General features: G+C 41.9%; 1 protein-coding gene across 1 annotated transcript in view; it reads right to left on the bottom strand.

Annotated features, from left to right (window-relative positions):
• Positions 1-4,234: 4,234 nt before the first annotated feature.
• LOC110499798 (alpha-1,3-mannosyl-glycoprotein 4-beta-N-acetylglucosaminyltransferase C) overlaps positions 4,235-21,397 on the bottom strand; it is a 30,366-nt gene continuing 13,203 nt past the window's right edge. Inside the window, exons 3-5 of the mRNA XM_021576866.3 lie at positions 6,155-6,297; positions 5,924-6,071; positions 4,235-5,808 (exon numbers count right to left, since the gene is read on the bottom strand). Coding sequence (XP_021432541.2) covers positions 4,622-5,808; positions 5,924-6,071; positions 6,155-6,297 — 1,478 coding nt within the window. The 3' untranslated portion in view covers positions 4,235-4,621. The remainder of the gene's footprint in view (positions 5,809-5,923; positions 6,072-6,154; positions 6,298-21,397) is intronic.

The raw sequence follows: 21,397 nt of genomic DNA, 5'->3' as shown, positions 1-21,397 counted from the left end.
TCCAGGCTGTATCACAACCGGCCGTGATTGGGAGTCCCTTACGGCGGTGCACAATTGGCCAGTGTTAGCCGGGTAAGAGTTTGGCCGGGGTAGGCCGTCATTGTATATAATAATTTGTTCTTAACTGACTTGCCTAGTTAAATTATTATTTTTTTGTTTAAAAAATTGCAAGGTATCGGAAAACCTCTCTCGTCATTGTGGTTGAATCGGTGTTTGAAATTAACTATTTGACTGAGGGACCCTAATTGTATGTGTTGCGTACAGAGGTGAGGTAGTCATTCAAAAATCATGTTTAACACTATTATTGAACACAGAGTGACCCCATGCAACTTATTATGTGACTTGTTAAGCACATTTTTACTCCTGAACTTATTTAGGCTTGCCATAACAAAGGGGTGGAATTCTTATTGACTCAAGACATTTCAGCTTTTCATTTTTTTTATAACTTTGTAAACATTTATAAAAACATAATTATTATTCCACTTTGACAATTTAATCAATTTTAAATTCAGGCTGTAACACAACAAAATGTTTTTTTTTTATGTTTTTGTCTAGAAGACATGATTTTCATCCAAGGACCCTTGGGGCATTCCAAAGAGTTTTCAGTGTCCCTGAACATGCTGGGATAAAACTGACATTGAAAAGCACTTTTTAGTATATCTTAACTACCGTATCCAACTATGTTTAACTAGACAGACACAATTGTACATATCTGCCTTTATATCAGTCATAATCTGAAGATTTGCAAGCCACAAGCACCTGATTACCTTCTGGCATTTGACTGAACCGGCGGCAGCAACAACAAAGATGGTCCGAGTCAACAAAGCTAAAACAGCTACGGCTAGCCTTCTTGGAAGAAAATCTGTAAGTGACTACTTACTTAAGTATAGTACAGTATTGTAAGATGATCCAGTCTGGTTCCTGATCTGTTTGGGCTCTTGCCAACTCCATTGCTGTCATTGTCAAGCCAAACATTCTTTGTCACGATAATGAGTGACAAGGAGTTGGCATGATAGTACACACACACAATGGTACTACTAATGAGGCAAGTGCTTTCAGGCTTTTAATGATCCAGGAGATCATAGAGCCTAATCAGGAAGTCTTGAGGAAGTAATGCTGCCATTTAACCTATTTTCCCAACAATGAAGCAATATTTCTGCTTATGATAAACATAATGTTTATTACTATTGATTTCAAGAGTTATGTAAATGAAGGACAATCTATTTGACGACCAATATGTTTTGCTTTGTGTTCAATAGGCCCTGCCACAGATGGATGAGTGTTTCCTGTTCATGACTCGTCTTGCACTGGGCCTGAAGCAGAGGGACCTGGCCAATCGCTACAGCGTCTGCCAGTCCACCGTGAGCCGCATCATCACTTCTTGGGCCAACATCTTGTACTGCCTGCTTGGCTCCGCCTCCATCTGGATGTCACCAGGGAGCGTCAGGGCCCACCTGCCCCTGGAGTTCAAGGACTATGCAGACATAACGGTTCTGGTAGACTTTACAGAGCTCTGCTGCCACTCACCATCCTCCTATCAGCTGTCGTGTCTTTACTATCATTAAATTGAAGACTGATAGTTTTTATCAAAGATTCTCTGTAATTAGTATTACTGATTAATAATGTAAATGTAATTAACTAGGAAGTCGGGGCATCAAGTAAAAATATTCAGATTACATAGTTATCATTTCCTAAAATAACTTTTCAGATATTTTATCTGATCAATTAGTCTTCGAATTAATGAATTATTTACTTTACCTCACGTTAGTCTCATTCCAAACGTCGTAAATTGTTGGTTATCTGCACGAACCCAGTCTTCACTATGAGTCATCCATACATCAATTGTCTTAAATCATTTATTTATTACTAACTAAGTAATTCACAGAAATGCATAAACAAACAGTAAATATGGTTACAAGAAATGATAGGAGAATGTGCCCTAGTGGGCTAAACCGGCATGGCGGCTTGCTAGACAAAAGGGAAGTGGGGGTCGACTAAGAAGTCACTACAGAGTTAATAATTATAACAAATGAAATGCTAATCCTTTGCACATGAACGCTCACTCATTCGGGAACAATTGCAATCACTATATAGTTACGCTCAGTGTGTCGTCTTGATCGCTAGTGAAAAGTTTGTTTCTGTTGGAGAGTTTCATCCTCTCTCTCTCTCTCTCTCTCTCTCTGTCTTGGTTAGAGGGGATAGTTCAGAGACATTCACTCATTTGTTATAGAATGAATGTTTCGGCGGTTGTCGTTCTTCATGTTCAATGATACCGAATTCCTAGCTGCAGACTAGTAATTAATATCCAAGACTTGTTCTTATTCTGTCGGTATCGATAGTCTAAGAGTTTAACCACGTGGTATGGTTAAAAGATTCAGCAATGGTCTACAGCCTTTGTCCCCTCCTAATGGAGAAAAACATGGTCTGGTGCTAATTTCTCAAAGTTGGGTTTTATTCGGAATTATTCAGCAGAAAGGGGCTGTCCCAGGACACCTGACCCTAACTGGGCTCAGGGGCGGTCCTCTGATTTAGTTAACTCCAATTCCCTTTTTGAGTTTTCCTTCATTAAACAGTCCAAAATCACATTGTAAAATTGTGTAAACAGTATCATACTCACTCATTCATCTTATACAACAATTAGATGTAAACCTCATATCTGAGGCTATTATATAAACAGCGTTATGGTAATGTGGCCACACCGTCTCCCATGAGCTTCCCCAAGTTGTAACAACCGGACCAGTTTGTAGCTGGAATCTTCACCGATCTTTTATACTTTCTCCGGAACATGACATTTGTTCCTACATCAAGTTCTGTGAGGTGGAAGGAATTCCTTTGTTCTCTATGAAAATGTACTCTCTATACTGTGTGTCCATGAGGAGATCCTCAGGAATTTACAATGTCTCTCTGGCCACAGCAGCCTAGTTGAAGGAGGAAAGGGGGAGGTAGGGAGAGGGGAATGGGGCTCGCCACACCCAAAGAGGCAACGTCATGACACAGCTGTACAGTCTGTCTCCACCTTCAAGGTAATGGTGGGGATGGCACTACATGGCGCAGTCACGTCTGTATCTGCACTCTATCCTGGAGCTGTAAGTGTTTAGGAGATATTCCTGCAGCGTGGCATCGTTCCCCTACTCACTACAGACACAGCCATTATGGTGGATAAGGGCCCCAGTGTGGACGACCTTGTAAGGTCCACCGGCCAACTTCCTGGTCAAAGGGCACACAGATGCCAGCAGGGCGCAATGTGATGGATGATGAAAGGTTAAGGGGATACCTAGTCAGTTGTCCAACTGAATGTATTCAACTGAAATGTGTCTTCCGCATTTAACCCAACCCCTCTGAATCAGGGAGGCTGCCTTAATCGACATCCATGTCTTCGGAGCCCGGGAACTGCCTTGCTCAGGGGCAGAACTACAGATTTTTACCTTGTCAGCTCAGGGACTCGGTCTAGCAACCTTCCGGTTACTGGCTACCTGCCGGATGAGACACAGATCATTGCAAAACTGAGGGGACCGGTAGAGAGGACAATGCGTAGAGTCAAAGACCACAAGCTCTTTGAGACAGTGATGTACCTGTCAGATATAATCATTCAACTGTTCACAGTGGCATGCCTGCTGGTCAACTACCAACATGAACAACTACCAGCAATTAAAGTACCAAGGCACAGGCGGAAAGGAAGTGAGGGGGGAATTGGGCCTCTTGCTCCATCTACTCCTCTCTGGCCAAATACGGTACTGGTAGAAGGGGTTTTGAAGAACCAGTAGGGGGCACTACTCTCCTCTCTTGGTCTAAGTAGAACACAATACCCCACAAATGATGCAGTTCTTCAAAGAGATGTTCAACCAGTGGAGGCTGGTGGGAGGAGCTATAGGAGGACAGGCTCATTGTAATGGCTGGAATGGAATAAATTAAATGGTATCAAATACATCAAATATATGGAAACCACACATTTGACTCTGTTCCGTTTATTCCATTCCAGCCATTCCACTGTTGTCAACCAATGCTCAAGAGCTTCACTAAGTTGCTGTTGCTGGTTGTTGTTTTTTTAGAGAAAATGTTTATTGTAATTCCAGGAAAAGAGGGCCACACATCACCCAATTCACCGAAGTCAATACTGTATGTGTAGAAAGCTCTACCTCATTCCTCAGAGTGATTTGGACTGTATCACAGCTCCTCTGAAGATGGGAAAAAACAAGTGTTTTGTTCTCCACTTGACAATGAAATAACACAGGAATCTTAAAACACACTTGTGTCAGTATAATTGCTGCAACATTAAATACATGGCTGCTATACATCTGCTATTGAGAAAACATATGAAGAAAAGGCAATCACAGGTCATTTCTCTGCAAATTAGATATTGACTGGTTTATGAACGGTTTGTTATGATAGAGATGATATTTTCTGTAAAACTGTGAAAATCACTAACTTTGTTAAGTGCTCTTTTAGAAACGGAAACACATTTGTCTGCATTTTATTTTATAACAAAAATACAACGTTGAACCCAATTAATGTCCAAATCCTCAAATATTTACTGTATGTCAAATATAATGGATAAGAAAAGAAACCATAGAGCCTCCAACATATAATCAATATAAATGAATAGGCCCGTGAATATAAAACTTTAGTCTAAACGGTATGGTCCCTCCGTGTACCATTGACTGGGAGGTTGTGTCGTCCACAGACTTATAGTCCTAATGATCAGCCATTCTTTCTGACTGGCAGTCACCACAATACGAACACACTCAATGTCAAAGGCAATCTTGTGGTCCACGTCTTGAACCTCAATGTTACCATATTTAAACTCCCCTAACGTGATGTAGGAAGAACACTGCCTTCCTCTCTTTGTCCCCACCAGCTTCTCTCCTACTTCCAGAGCTCCATGGTGCAGGATATCGTTCTGACGATCGTCCGTTCCTGTCACGATTTTTATCTTGCTGATTTGAGTTGGTTCGTGTAAGATAATGACAAAGAAGTCTCCGGTAGAGGGGTGTTTCCCCCAAAAGTATTCGTCCACACTGCTATAAGCCTTGGTGGCGTCATAGTTTTCAAATACATGAATGTTTGTGTACAGGCTAGCAGGAGGGTTGTCAGGGATATCAATGGAGTCTTCTTCAAAGTCATCATCCTTCAACTTGTTCTCTGCCCCTTTATATGAGGAGTAGTAGCCCATGTGCTGGAACAAGGAGGGCTTGAAGCGGATCACGTCTTTCTGGGCAAGCAGGTCCCGGAAGTGAATGAGGAGCCAGTCACAGGGCATCTCCTGGTAGAACATGAGCAAGAAGTGGGCCAGGCGTGGCAGGTCTCTTGAGTGGTAGAGCTTCCCTATGTAGCCAAGCTTGGAGAACTCCAGCATCACCCAGTAGGAGCCTTCCCTGGAGGTGACCACCTTCTTCAGGGATGTCAGAAAGTTCCGTGAGCAGCGCACATCATCCTCCAGCATCATGTAGAAATCAGAGAGGTTGGTGCAGAAGTTGAGGAGAAAGGCATAATCCACGTTCTGCTTGGAGCGGAATCGTACCCTGTCCTCTGGGTCATTGTAGTTCCTTTTTAGCCCATCCAGTGATGGATAGTACTCCTCAGGGGCATGGATCACCAGGAGATGCCCAGCGATGATGTGGTGGGCAAACTTCCTGGAGATGTCCTGCACCAGGTTTTCACACCAGGCCAGGTCAAAGTCTGCCAGGTGGACCACCACCACAATCTCTTTCAGCTCCTCATAACTGGACTGGTCAAAAATAGATTTGATCGTCTCCATGAGGTAATTTCCTCTTTTTCTTTTCACGGATGACAATCCAATGGTTAGATATTCTGTAAACACAAACATTGATATGACTATATAAATAATAATAATAAAAAAGACAAATCAATGACTTTCAGGATGAAATACCTGTGTCTCTACAGGTATATTAATAGGTATACTTACTCTTTCGGGGCAGTGGGGTCCCAGCGAGGTAACGATATGTGACGTTTATGGTTCCAGAGAAATTAGTGAGGTCTCTGAAGGTGTGAACATATCTCTCAGTGTTTGAAGGATGCATTGATGTCTCTCTCAGAGGTCTTTTACCCGCCTCCTAAAAAACGACGACAGCATTGTTACTCAAAATGTAAAATACAAATATGACATCATAGGAAGGAAGATCCAGAGACAGACTACCATCATGTATCCATCCTCCATGTAGAGATTGAAGAAGAGGAGACAGGTGATCAGGACCCCCAGAAAGGGGATGGTGGAGCGTTTACGGAAACACCTCATCTTGTCCAGGGACTTCCACACCAGCCTCATGATGGTGACAGTCACTGGTGGAAGAGAAATAACAGCATTAAAACAGAGCCTAATCAGTTAAAGGATATCATTGATGCGCACAGATTTTCTGTAGAGCTCACTGGAAGATTTTTATTTAATCCCCTAAAGCAAGTTGTTTGAACAAATTGGTAGTTTTCATTCGCAAAAGATTGTCTATAGACTGTCTGGTAGGTGATATTGATCTACACCCCCCAAAGTCAATACAGTTTTGTTGAATGTACAGTATGTCTATGTGAGTGCGTACACAGAACTGCCTGTACAGTGTGTTTTTTGTGCTTGTTTGAATTCAGCAGTGCATGTATGCATATGTAAAGTATGTACAGCTCTGGAAAAAATTAAGAGACCACTGCAAAATGATCAGTTTCTCTGGTTTTACTGTTTATGTGTTTACTGTGTTTGGGTAAAATGAACAGATTTATTTGTTATTTTACCAGGTAAGTTGACTGAGAACACATTCTCATTTGCAGCAACGACCTGGGGAATAGTTACCGGGGAGAGGAGGGGGATGAATGAGCTAATTGTAAACTGGGGATTATTAGGTGACCGTGATGGTTTGAGGACCAGATTGGGAATTTAGCCAGGACACCAGGGTTAACACCCCTACTCTTACGATAAGTGCCATAGGATCTATAATGACCTCAGGCCCTCCAACACCACTTCCAGCAGCATCTGGTCTCCCATACAGGAACTGACCAGGACCAACTCTGCTTAGCTTCAGAAGCAAGCCAGCAGTGGTATGCAGGGTGGTATGCTGCTGGCATTGTTTTATTCTATAAACTACTGACAACATTTCTTCCAAATTCCAAATAAAAATATTGTCATTTAGAGCATTTATTTGCAGAAAATGACAACTGGTCAAAATAATAAAACAAATATGCAGTGATGTCAGAACTCGAATAATGCAAAGAAAATAAGTTCATATTTATTTTTAAACAACAAAATACTAATGTTTTAACTTAAGAAGAGTTCAGAAATCAACATTTGGTGGAATAACCCTGATTGTCAGTCACAGCTTTCATGCGTCTTGGCATGCTCTCCACCAGTCTTTCACATTGATGTTGGGGGACTTTATGCCACTCCTGGTGCAAAAATTCAAGCAGCTCGGCTTTGTTTGACGGCTTGTGACGATACATCTTCCTCTTGATCACATTCCAGAGGTTTTCAATGGGGTTCAGGTCTGGAGATTGGGCTGGACATGACAGGGTCTTGATCTGGTGGTCCTCCATCCACACCTTGATTGACCTGGTTATGTGGCATGGAGCATTGTCCTGCTGGAGAAACCAATCCTCAGAGTTGGGGAACATTGTCAGAGCAGAAGGAAGCAAGTTTTCTTCCAGGACAACCTTGTACGTGGCTTGATTCATGCGTCCTTCACAAAGACAAATCTGACCGATTCCACCCCCAGATCATCACCGATCCTCCACCAAATGTCACAGTGGTTACGAGACACTGTGGCTTGTAGGCCTCTCCAGGTCTCGCACGCTCTGTGAAACTTGGCAGAGGATCGGTGATATGCATATGTATACATGTAATGTACTGTGTGTGTGTGCGAGTGTGTGTATGTATGTGTGGTGTGCATGTGTGCATGTGTGTACGCGGAGACATACACACACTTGTACAGTATGTTGTACGGCCCTCCATCTCCAGCCATTCCCAGTGGGCTTCTGGCAGAGAGCTAATCTGGGTCAAAGTGCAAACTTCTGAGAAGGGCCTGGGAGAGGCTCGTTTACACATGAATCATTCCTCCCGTCCTCGTTACGCTCGCCACTGATGGAACCACAAAGCCTTTCATGTTTCCTTCTGATCTTAAAGGTAAATACTCAGAGAGCTTTCACTCTGGAAGCAGCTTGGATCAAAAGCCTTATTCAATAGGAGCATATTGTTCCCCAATATAGGACAGAAGTGGGAGAGAGTTTGGTGTACCTGGAAGTGTTGCTGACAGACCTGCAGTATATTGGTAGAAATATGAGCTGTGCTATTGCAGGGTTGTCTGATTTACAAATGAACATTTTCTGTAATGTACAGTATAAACAGCCTCTGAGATGAATGTATGCTGACAGGAACAAATTGATCGTACTCTTCCCATAAAGAAAAACATATTATTGAAGAGGTGAATATGGTCTTTACAGACAACTAACTGCCAGCACACCAGCCGAGGTCCACCTTTGGCTCATTTCCTAACAATTTCCAAACTTCCTGTAAAATTAATATGAATATACATCGCTGTTCGAGTCAATCCATTTGCAAGACAGAATGATAATGAAGAAAAAGTGCATTAAAAAAAGCCAATTAATCTTTTGTAAAACGGCTGCTCAACGCGGCTAATGAGATGCCATTTTAATAAGCGGGTGTGTTGTACAACAAAGCCATTTTGGTAAACACTATTGTTCATTTGTTTGCTGTCAACATTCAGGTAACATGCAGCCTAGGCGCCAGTCTGTTTCTGCATCAGCCAACTTGTTGTTGCCTTGTCAAACATGGGGACCAGTGAGTCAAGTTTAAAGTTCTCCAAGCTTTGCACCGGCCTCTTCAAATATTCTTGCCCAACAATGTGTGTTCAGTCTTCAGCACAGTAATGTGATGTTACAGTGTGGGCTGAAGAACTGCAACCAGCCAGCCACAGAAGAGCTTCATTGGTCTTAAACCTACAATTTCATCAACTTCACCACTAAAAATACTAAATTATACTACAAATTACAGTCACATTTATCCTGTAAAAATGACAAGTGGCCACCATGTGACACCAATCTCTTCAACCAACCCAGTCAGCTACTTGATCTATGAGGCCCTTATTGAATGGATGATGACTGTTATTATCCATAGCCTTAAAATATGATATTCAACATATGATCATGGTGTACATAAAGCTATGCCATTTATTCACTCAGCTATAGCAGTCCATAAACAATGGCCATCTCTCTCCTTCCAAATAGCAGTGACGCTGAATATGGTTATGGTGTCATTGAGTGTCCTCTCACCCCCCACCCCACCCTGCACAGTGCTGCTGGGCTGTGACGGACTGTGGAGTCCATTTTGTCACCTTGTTTCATTCTGTCTCAGATTGGAAATGCATGGAGGATTATTGCCTGGTGTTCAGGATGAGTGGTGATGGGCACTGAGCCTGGCCTGGCCTGCTCTTTCTCTCCTCTTGTTTGTGTGGGGATGTCAGAGCTCAGCTGGAGGAAAGAGAAATCGATTATCTTGGTCATGGGTGTTAGTGGACATTTCAGTTTGTTTTATTGTGTCTCGGGGAAAACATTCATAACGTCACTAATAACAATAGCAATGACTATTGAAACAACAAGGAAGAGGAAATAGGAAGATGGGGTACTTCTTCCAAATGATATGGATATATCCATCAGACATGCACACAGCTATGAGGAGCTGGAAATGCAGCTGAGATTTGCTGGCCAATATGTATGTAGCCACAGGATTCCTTTAATTAAAACCTCTTAAATATAAGGTGTCCTTTCTGGTACCGGTTCCGACCATAATTTTTGCTTAACAATCGACATGTAGATCGAAATGGCTTGCATTGAGCAAAAGCCCTTGTTCCCACGGACAGTCATTTTTTCTGTATCTGTGTGAAATAGTGTAGGAAATCTGAAACCACTTGAAGCTGGGATGTCCCACCTACCATTTCATTCGCTCTTCCGACTGTCCATCAACTCTTGGCTCCTACAGCTCAGCCACTGACAAAGAATACCATCGTTACATTGTAGCACATTCAGAGATTTATAGCCATTCATCTAAAATAATTCATAGATTTTAAACAAAAAAACACTTTCTGTTTGTCATAGACTGATGTGGGAGGCGAGTTCCTAACGAGTTCAGGAAGCCAAGCTAGAGCTCTGTGAAACATTTTGACCTAAAGAGATTTAAATAATATCCACATTTTCTCTAACACTAAACATTCCAGTGGAGGCTCCTCTGAGGAGGAATGGGAGGACCATCCTCCTCAGTGAATTTCATAAAAATAAAAATTGTAAACAATAAAAAAGTTTTGGATAAAACTATAAAAATATATTGACATTTCGCCAAATAATTTACTAAAACACATTGTTTTGCAATGAAGGTCTACAGTAGCCTCAACAGCACTCTGTAGGCTAGAACCATGGTGTAGCCCGAAGACAGCTAGCTTCCATCCTCCTCTTGGTACATTGACTTCAATACAAAACCTAGGAGGCTCTTGGTTCTAACCCCCTTCCATAGACTTACACAGTAATTATGACAAATTACGGGGGACGTCCTTCAACCTATCGAAGCTGTTGCAGCTTGAACTGACATGTTGTCCACCCAATCAAAGGACCAGAGAATGAATCTAGTACTGAAAGCATAGACTACAGCTAGATAGCATTGCAGTGCAAAAAATGTGGTGAGTAGTTGACTCATAGAGAGAGAAAGACAATAGTTGAACAGTTTTAAGCAAATTGATTTCGTCAAGAATGAAGTAGAAGCAAGAGAAAGAGAGAGAGGGAGAGATTATTATGTTTTTTTCACTTTCAGTTTAACTTAACTTACAAACACCCGGCTCAAACCGAGGTAGGCCATGTTAGCTAGTTGGCTATGACTATCCAATACAACACTGGAACTCTTCCAAGTCAAGGTAAGCTTTTGGTTTTATTAACGTATTGCCACCGGGGCCCGCCAGTGTAACTGCTAAACTGCTTATTGACTTTACACTAACGTTACTGCACGATTGTAGCGGGTTTACTAACGCATCAGTTCTATTAGCTATGTTGACTAGGACATTACTTGAGCTAATATGGGGACAACGATGTACCCTGTGTGTAACGGTTAGGACATGGTTTGGCTTGGAAAGGTTATTTGCCTGGTTACGTACAGCTGATGTGTTGTGCATTGAAGTCCACAAAAGAAGGAAAAAGGTGAGAGGAGGAGAGTACATCGAGGCGAGAAGGAATACAACGTGGCTGCTATGAAAATGATCTGTGTTTACGTGTGATCAGGGGTGTATTCATTCCACCAATTCTGTTGAAAAACCCTTCTTAAACATGGGGCAAACAAAACAGGGATAAAAATACCTGACTTTGTCCAATAGAAACTCTTGTTTGCAACAGCTGTCTGTCACCTCCAATGTGTCCTCAGCAGTTTATATATTTTTTTATAATTTCTTTGAGTATGCAGCATTACTAGTTATTGTTTATGGCCACCTCATAATAAATTATGACTCTTTATTTATTTATTTTATCTTTATTTTAACTAGGGAAGTCAGTTAAGAACAAATTCTTATTTACAATGACGGTCTACCGGGGAACAATGGGTTAACTGCCTTGTTCAGGGGCAGAACGACATCTTTTTTTTTTTTTTACCTTGTCAGCTCGGGGATTTGATCCAGTAACCTTCTGGTTACTGGCCCATCGCTTTAACCACTAGGCGTAGATTACATTTTAGTTTATATTTAGTTACACTTAACTGGTTAATTACATCATCTCTGTTTTTATCTCATGCTGTTCCACCTGAATGTTTCCAGTGCAACTGTTGATATTTGATGTCAGATGAATTGTCAGTTCCCAGGACTGATCACTTGGTTACTCTACATTATTTTACAGATTGTAAAATCTAGAATCTACAACTAGTGGACCACTGGATCCATCCAGACCCCTGTGTTTCTACACAGGGAGAGAGTCAGTGAACAGTGCAAGTTATACTGGGCACAAACTGGTTGAATCAATGTTGTTTCAATGTAATTTGTCAAGTATTGTGATGTGGAATCTATGTAGAAAATACATTGGATTTGCAAAAAGTGAAATTTCAACCACTTAATTATGTCATCACGGGAACCAATTTTCAACATAGACAGACCCTGTATGAAATATGTTGAATTTGATCATACATACATCATAAATCGATTATTTCTGTCATTTGAAAGTTACACATCTTGAAAATGTCATTGCTGTCAAGCAAAACATGTTAGAACTATGGCAACAATGGACAAATGAAAAGAATCCCAAAAGATAGTTTTGGGAGGAATTTTCCTTTAACAATGAATATGTTGGATTCATGTCTCCATTTCAACCAAAATCTAAGTTAAACTAAATCAAATAAAACTTTATTAAACGTGCATTTAAAGTTTGATTTGATGTCCTTTTCTTTAACTTAGATTTTTTGGTTGAGATGGAGACGTGAATGCAACATATCAATTAAACATTTGTAGACAAACTGGAATTAAAATCACACTAGATCACTGGCACAAAATATTCATCTCCTTCAAATGTTGATATTTTGTTGTGTTGACAACCAAACACAACTCAATGTCACTTTTGCAAATACAATAAATAACTTGTTGACAAGTTAATAGACTATCAAATGATATGTTGGATTCACATCTCCAACTAAACCAAAAATACAAGTAAAACAATAGGATTAAGCCAGTGGCTCAGATGAAACTATCCAAGCATTAGATACAGTGCATTCGGAAAGTATTCAGACCCCTTGACTTTTTCCACATTTTCTTACATTACAACCTTTTTCTAAAATTGATAAAAATGTTTTTTTTTCTCCTCATCAATCTACACACAATACTCCATCATTACAAAGCAAAAACAAGTTCTTCACATTTTTTGAAAATGTATATAAAAAAAACCCTGGAAATATCACATTTAGATAAGTATTCAGACCCTTTACTCAGTACTTTGTTGAAGCAACTTTGGCATAGATTACAGCCTCGAGTCTTCTTGGATATGACACTACAAGCTTGGCACACCTGTATTTGTTGAGTTTCTCCCATTCTTATCTGCAGATCCTCTCAAGCTCTGTCAGGTTGCATGGGGAGTGTTGCTGCAGAGCTATTATTAGGTCTCTCCAGAGATGTTTGATCGGGTTCAAGTCCGGGCTCTGGCTGGGCCACTCGAGGACCTTCAGAGACTAGTCCCGAAGACACTCCTGCGTTATCTTGGCTGTGTGCTTAGGGTTGTTGTCCTGTTGGAAGGTGAAACTTTGTCCTAGTCTGAGGTCCTGAACGCTCTGGAGCGGGTTTTCATCAAGGATCTCTCTGTACTTTGCTCCGTTCAGCTTTCCCCCGATCCTAACTAGTCTCCCAATCCCTGCTGCTGAAAAACATCCCCACAGCATGACGCTGCCACCACCATGCTTCACCGTAGGGATGGTACCAGGTTTCCTCCAGGCGTTATGCTTGGCATTAAGGCTAAATAGTTCAATATTGGTTTCATCAGACCAGAGAATCTTGTTTCTCATGGTCTGAGTCCTTTAGTTGCCTTTTGGCAAACTCCAAGCGGGCTGTCATGTACCTTTTACTGAGGAGTGGCTCCCCTCTGGCCAGTCTACCATAAAGGCCCGATTGGTCGAGTGCTGCAGAGATGGTTGTCCTTTTGGAAGGTTCTCACATCTCCACAGAGAAACTCTGGAGCTCTGTCTTGGTCACCTTCTTAACCAAGGCCCTTCTCCCCCGATTGCTCAGTTTGGCTAGGTGGCCAAGCTCTAGGAAAAATCTAGGTGGTTCCAAACTTCTTCCATTTAAGAATGATGGAGGTCACTGTGTTCTTGGGGACCTTCATTGCTGCAGAAATGTTTTGGTACCCTTCCCCAGATCTGTGCCTCGACACAATCCTGTGTCGGAGCTCTATGGACAATTCTTTCGACCTCATGGCTTGGTTTTTGCTCTGACATGCACTGTAAACTGTGGATACTTATATAAACGGGTATGTGCCTTTCCAAATCATGTCCAATCAATTGAATTTACCACAGGTGGACACCAATCAAGTTTTTGAAACACCTCAAGGATGATCAATGGAAACAGGATGCACCTGAGCTCAATTTTGAGACTCATAGCAAAGGGTCTGAATAATTATGTAAATAAGGTATTTCTGGTTTTTATTTGTAATAAATTTGCAAACATTTAAAAAAACCTGTTCTCACTTTTTCATTATGGGGTGGAGTGAGTGGCGCAGAACTCTAAAGCACTGCATCTCAGTGCAAGAGGCGTCACTATAGTGCCTGGTTCAAATTCAGGCTGTATCACATCCGGCTGTGATTGGGAGTCCCATGTGATATGGGAGTCCCACATCCGGCTGTGATTGGGAGTCCCATGATTGGGAGTCCCCGGACGACGCTTGGCGCACAATTGGCCAAGCGTCGTCCGGATTTGGCCGGAGTAGGCCATCATTGTAAATAAGAATTTGTTCTTAACTGACTTGCCTAGTTACATTTTTTAAAATAAAGATGATGGGGGATGGAGAGAGAAAACACTGCTCTCTCTTCCCCCTCAGGGTGAAATAGATACTTATCAGGACCAACCTCAAAAGGTAAAGGGAGTAATTCATCAGCTTTCCTGTAGTGGTATCATGTCAGTAGCATGCCTTAGGAACAGCCAGACAATGGGGTTTAGTGAAGCGTAAGCTCCTCACACTTTGGAATAAAGCTGTAACGTAACAAAATGTGGAAAAAGTCAAGAGGTCTGAATACTTTCAGAATGACCTGTACATCTCCTTTAAATGTTGATATTTGGTTGCATAGTCAATGTATCACAATTCAATACGACTTTTGTAAGTACAGTAGATAGCCTTAACTTTAGACTATCTTACAAACTAATGTAACAACCTTAAAATGAGTGACTTATCCATGGCCATATCTTGAGGTTACTGTAACTGTAAAAGTCTTATTATGTAATCATAGAACGCATGCATGGTCAAGATAGCATGCAAAGGTCGCAGGTCTGTGGAGATCTTCACAATATAAATATGTCAGAATCTCCAACAGCATCGATCACTTGCACTATGTACTTGTAATGTAATCTCAACTGCCATCCAGGTCATTTGATTCTGCTGGATGAAGCACAGTGAAAACACATTAAGTTGCTGTATAAATACAAAAACATCTGATATTGTATTCCCATGTGAATTTGGTTGTGCTTTTAGATGGTTGAAAAGATAGTGATAACACATAGGGAATTGAACAAACTTCTGGCGGTCTTTTTGACTGGGTGAATAACGGTAGACATCTGACTGTGTCAACCAAAAATGACCCACATTTCTACAGTACGTTCAAATGACGTAAAAAAAAAAAAAAAGTTTACTCAATCGTTAATCTCGGCACCCAGAACAAAATTGCTCAATTGTTGATGCATGTGTCTCATGAATCATCCACTGGCCCAATAAGCATCAATGGGAGGTGATTCGTATCTTGGCATGTGGGTGGGTACACTACTCACAACACATTTGACTGAGGTCATTGCTCAGTCTGGTCTCCAGCGTAGATATAATCAATTCCCTATTATTACATTATTCCAGTTGCTTGAGGCCCTGGGCCATCAGGCTGTGGAATATGATATTGTTGGAGACTTTCCCAGCGTGATGACTGTCTGTCAGCGTTGCACCAGGAGGAGGATTGGGAACTATCCAGCTAGTCTGAGTCCCATTTCCAATGACGAATAGCCCTCTTGTCAATAATGCCCTGAGGGACCATACTTGCCATGGATCATTCAGGAGACATGTCAGTGTGTGTTGTTGCACAAATGCCAAGAAGAGAATAGGGGTGATATGTGGGGAAAATCTGTTATTTAGATTTTTCATTTGATTTCAAATGATTTTACATGTGAGAGAATAGCTGTAGATACAATAGGGAATAACATTATTAGGTAAGATATTATTACAGATGAAAATGACAACTTTTGCTAAGTCCATCACATTTACATTGATGTGAACACTGAAACGTTGTGTAATGTGCCCTGCTCATGTCAAATAAAACCTGTATTCACAAGCCTATTGTCTTGTAAACACGTCACTTCCCTCCCTTATACTACCTTGTAGTAAAATTCACTGGGCATGTTTTGTTAGTGTTTACAACCCCAAAAATACCAATAAAAATCACTACAGTCTTGAAGTTAACATTTCAGGAGATAGTAGGAGAAGATTCAAGGGTGCTGTTTCCAGGTCTTGATTAGATGTTGGTCTCCATAGTGAACACCAGAGTAATTGTAAGGTAGCATAAATAAGTGGGTCCTGCAGGGTTGATCTCAGTGGTACAGGTAAAGGGGAAAAAACTATGTAATAACTGATGAACATCGTTATATACAATTGTTTCCAACAGGCAGTGTTGATTAATCACACAGGGGGTTGGTGACACCAGACCCAACCCCCTCTATTGGAGCTGGGTAGTGAGGCTGCAGGGAGGCGCTGCTCTAGAACACAGTGACATAGTGACTCAGCTGACAGGAGGGGTGAACATGTAGTATCAGAAGTATCTGAGTTGGGTTCAGGATCAGGGACAGGATCAGGTTCAGTTTCAGGATCAGGTTCAGGATCAGGTTCAGTTTCAGGATCAGGTTCAGGATCAGGGACAGGATCAGGATCAGGTTCAGAATCAGGGACAGGATCAGTGACAGGATCAGGTTCAGGGATAGGATCAGGACCAGGATCAGGGACAGGATCAGGTTCAGGATCAGGATCAGGTTCAGGATTAGAGACAGGATCAGGATCAGGGACAGGATCAGCATCAGGGACAGGATCAGGATCAGGTTCAGGGACAGGATCAGGATGTGTCAGGCAGCAGCAGTTATTGGTAGAATACTGATGAAGGGGTGTTATTCCTCATACTACCCGTCCTGTATCCACAGAACTCGCACTGTCTGCTTTGCCATCACACAAACAGTTTGGGTGGAACTAAGTGTGGAAAACCCAATCACCTTTTATCCTACTAGGATTACTTGCAGGAAAGGCTGCCAAATAGTTCTGTAGAGAATGATAAGGCAACCTAACGGCCAACTCTGCCAAAACGATACCAACAACTAATTGGCACTGAACAGCCAGACTCAATTAACCTGAGGCATTCTATCATGCCTAGCCTGTCTGTCTAGTTACCAATCTGCTCCTCTGTAGGCCTGTCTGTTTAGTTCCCAATCTGCTCCTCTGTAGGCCTGTCTGTCTAGTTCCCAATCTGCTCCTCTGTCGGCCTGTCTGTCTAGTTCCCAATCTGCTCCTCTGTAGGCCTGTCTGTCTAGTTCCCAATCTGCTCCTCTGTCGGCCTGTCTGTCTAGTTACCAATCTGCTCCTCTGTAGGCCTGTCTGTCTAGTTCCCAATCTGCTCCTCTGTCGGCCTGTCTGTCTAGTTACCAATCTGCTCCTCTGTCAGCCTGTCTGTCTAGTTCCCAATCTGCTCCTCTGTAGGCCTGTCTGTCTAGTTCCCAATCTGCTCCTCTGTCGGCCTGTCTGTCTAGTTCCCAATCTTCACCCACAAGTTCACCACCGGGTTCCACCACCGGTTCACCCACAGGTTCATCCATTGGTTCACCACTGGGTTCCACCACAGGTTCATGCACTGGTTCACACACTGTTTCACCCACAAGTTCACCACCAGGTTCACCACCGAGTTCCACCACAGGTTCACCACCGGGTTTCACCACAGGTTCACCACCGGGTTCCACCCACTGGTTCATCCATTGGTTCACCTAAAGGTTCACCTAAAGGTTCACCCACAGGTTCACGCACAGGTTCACGCAAAGACTGTTAAACAGCCACCACTAACATGTATGTATATGTATGTATGTATATACTGTACTCGATACCATCTATTGCATCTTGCCTATGCCGTTCTGTACCATCACTCATTCATATATCTTTATGTACATATTCTTTATCCCTTTACACTTGTGTGTATAAGGTAGTAGTTTTGGAATTGTTAGGTTAGATTACTCGTTGGTTATTACTGCATTGTCGGAACTAGAAGCACAAGCATTTCGCTACATTCGCATTAACATCTGCTAACCATGTGTATGTGACAAATACATTTGATTTGATTTGAGGTTCACACACAGGTTCACCACCGGGTAAAAACAGCATCACTCAAATTAATAAGAGCAACACTGAAGATTCAGCTCTGGTACACCTGAGGCCAGATGGGAGTCCACAGAGAGACAACAAGTAGACTGTCTTGGACATATATTTTTTTCTCATTTAGACATCAATTCGGTACTGTGTGGTTCCCCAGACCTGGCATATACAGTACGTATGAGATGCAGCCTGTCTTGCACTCAAAAAGTTCAGTCAGTGATGATTTCAAAGAATGTGTGAATGAATGCTACGAGTCAGATGTATATACCTCCAGCTAATACAAAGGTGTGATGTAGGAGATTGTCCACATAAGCAGAAAAGAGAAAGGTGCCATGCATGTACTCGATCCCAGTGATGTTGTGACAAGGGAATGTGTCATTTATGTGATAACGACTGTTTATGAGAGTGCTAAGCCAAGGCATTGATGGGCTTTGCGATGCTGGAGAGAGGCCAGACAATAAAGAGCAGTCAGGATCAGTAGAGCTGGTCTCCACTGACTCTCTGCAGTCAGGATCAGTAGAGCTGGTCTCCACTGACTCTCTGCATTGTCGGATGCTTCGCTCCCTGGGAGTCTCGCTACATTATCAGTGATCATCAAAGGCACTGTCAAGAAAATTTGAAACTGGGGTTTCCAGAGGCTGAAACTGGGGCTTCCAGACGCTGCCTGTAACGCTAGACACATCTAAATGAGACAGGCTTATTAATTCTTCAAAAGCCACCAAGCTTCCTTTTCCCCAAGACTCATTTTGGTACACTTAAAAAGTGTAGAAACTCAGTTTGTGTACATTTTACTTGAGGTAAACCTGCGAGACTGTTTTATGCTTATGGGGTCAAAAAAAGAACCTTGCACAATGCACATTTATGTACAGTGTGAAATGTGAAATCTAAAGTGTGAAATCTACATCCCAACTGTCTGAAACATCAAAGCTTTAGTTATCTTTATGATTGCAAAGTAGATAGACTCTTTAAACAAGAGAGAAGAAGCCAGTACTTCAAAATGCACATAATTTAATACCACCCAATATATAATTGGTGAATTAATTTGAACACGAGAGGCTTTAATAATCGTCATGTTTGTACTTAGAGTAGTTCTCCCTCTCTATTCCTCTCGCTCTCTCTCGCTCTCTCTCGCTCTCTCTCTCTCTCTCACTCTCTCGCTCTCTCTCGCTCTCTCTCGCTCTCTCTCGCTCTCTCTCGCTCTCTCAGCAAAAATCAAATAATCTTGAGAAAATCTTGTTGACCATTTCATTAGTTCTGCGGTGTGCTTCTCTTCCCAGTAGTAGCATTTCAGCACAAGCTCAGGCCCAGTTTCAGCAGTGTCACTTTCAGAAATGAGTCCATCAAGACTGTAGGCATAAACTATTCTCTAATTCAGCTAGAAGAGCACTTTGGAAGGGATGATGAAGATGCAGATAAGCTCTGGACCTCCCTCTCCACAGGAAGATATAATGGTCTTCTCCTTACCTGGAGAGATGAGTGTATTTCTACCAGGGGCTGTCCCCTCTTACAAAGCCCATTAAGTCAGAGTGGTTTTTGAAAATGTCACAAAAAAAAAGGGAACTGTTAATCTCAATAACTTGAAAATAATAATAATTTAATTTGGTGGGTGCTGGTATTTGTCCAATTTCACACATGCACAAGTGTGTATTAATTAACACGTGTGAATTGGAGAATTGGAATGACTCAACCTGACAAAGGAACTGAAACAGAGCTCATTCCAAACCGACAGGTCATTTATTCTACACTCCAATTCCCGACGCATGCAGTAACTCAATTTTCCCATTTTTGGTAAGTTAGTCTAGTCAGCTATCTAAACTTGCTGACCGGACACACCAGGCACGTGCCCATTTGCCCTGACCTCCAGGGGGCCCCCATTGATTTAGTTAGTCTCACACAGATATCATATTAACATGGCAGAAGTCTTGGAAAAATGTGTAGAATTGCGGGAAATTATCTTAAAAACTGCAAAAATATTTCTCCACCTTATGGCAAAATGTGTAGAATTGCAGCAAACTTGCTGTGAAATTAGTTATAAAATTACAAACTCTCTAAAAATCTGCCTAGGGCCTCAAAAATGCTAGGACACACACTCCCTCCCTCCCTCCTGACCTTCTCACACCTCCTCTCTACTCCATGCCTGGAGCCAGACTCTTGTGTTGTCTACCTCAGAGAAGCTGGTACTTGGCATAAAGAAGAGGCTCCAGTGGATTCTGTGCTCCGCCTGCCAATGGACTCTTTTGATCAGCCGCCAGGTGATGACAGACAGGTGATAATCTCTCTGTCCCTTTCTATCTTATTCCCTTTCTATTTGTTTTTGTATTCTGTATTCTCTCTCTTTTATACTCTCTCTCTCCAATTCAATTAAATTCAAAGGGCTTTATTGGCATGGGAAACATATGTTTAAAGGAATAGACATCTCAAATGTCATTTTATGGCTATATACAGTGTTATAATGATGTGCAAACATCCCCCCACTTCCTCTCTCCTTCTCCCTGATCTGGAATGTGAGCACACAGGCTTTGGTTCCTGTTGTCTGTCCTGTAGGAAGAACAGCTGTTTGCATGAATCTTTAATGCACATTGTTCATTCGCCCACATCAGTGTATCTCCATTCTAGCAGATGTATATCTGTATCCCCTCATTCTCACTTTAAACAACTTCAAGAGCTGGTTATTCATAGTGCTGAAATCTGTATTCACTCATCATTTTTCTATTCTATGGGGATTGCTCAAATTGAACTTGACTTGATCATTAAAATGTTTTAAAAGCTTTTCAACAACTTGCAAGTGGTAGTGAGACAAAGTAAGATTAAGAATAACAATTTCTTCAAAATATAACAATCACATCTGCATTTACCTAAAGTGTGAGAGTATTAGTTGCTTTTGTTTGTCCATAAATATAATAGGGAAAAGGGGATACCTAGTCAGTTGTATAGGGAAGGGGGATACCTAGTCAGTTGTATAGGGAAAGGGGGATACCTAGTCAGTTGTATAGGGAAATGGGATACCTAGTCAGTTGTATAGGGAAAGGGGATACCTAGTCAGTTGTATAGGGAAAGGGGATACCTAGTCAGTTGTATAGGGAAAGGTGATACCTAGTCAGTTGTATAGGGAAAGGGGGACACCTAGTCAGTTGTATAGGGAAAGGGGGGATACCTAGTCAGTTGTATAGGGAAAGGGGATACCTAGTCAGTTGTATAGGGAAAGGTGATACCTAGTCAGTTGTATAGGGAAAGGGGGACACCTAGTCAGTTGTATAGGGAAAGGGGGGATACCTAGTCAGTTGTATAG

The sequence above is a fragment of the Oncorhynchus mykiss genome, chromosome 2 (assembly GCF_057628025.1).
Source record: "Oncorhynchus mykiss isolate SJ-2025 chromosome 2, ASM5762802v1, whole genome shotgun sequence".
Lineage (NCBI taxonomy): Eukaryota > Metazoa > Chordata > Actinopteri > Salmoniformes > Salmonidae > Oncorhynchus > Oncorhynchus mykiss.
The sequence above is the reverse complement of the archived record's forward strand: the minus strand, read 5'-3'. Positions and strand labels throughout refer to the sequence as shown.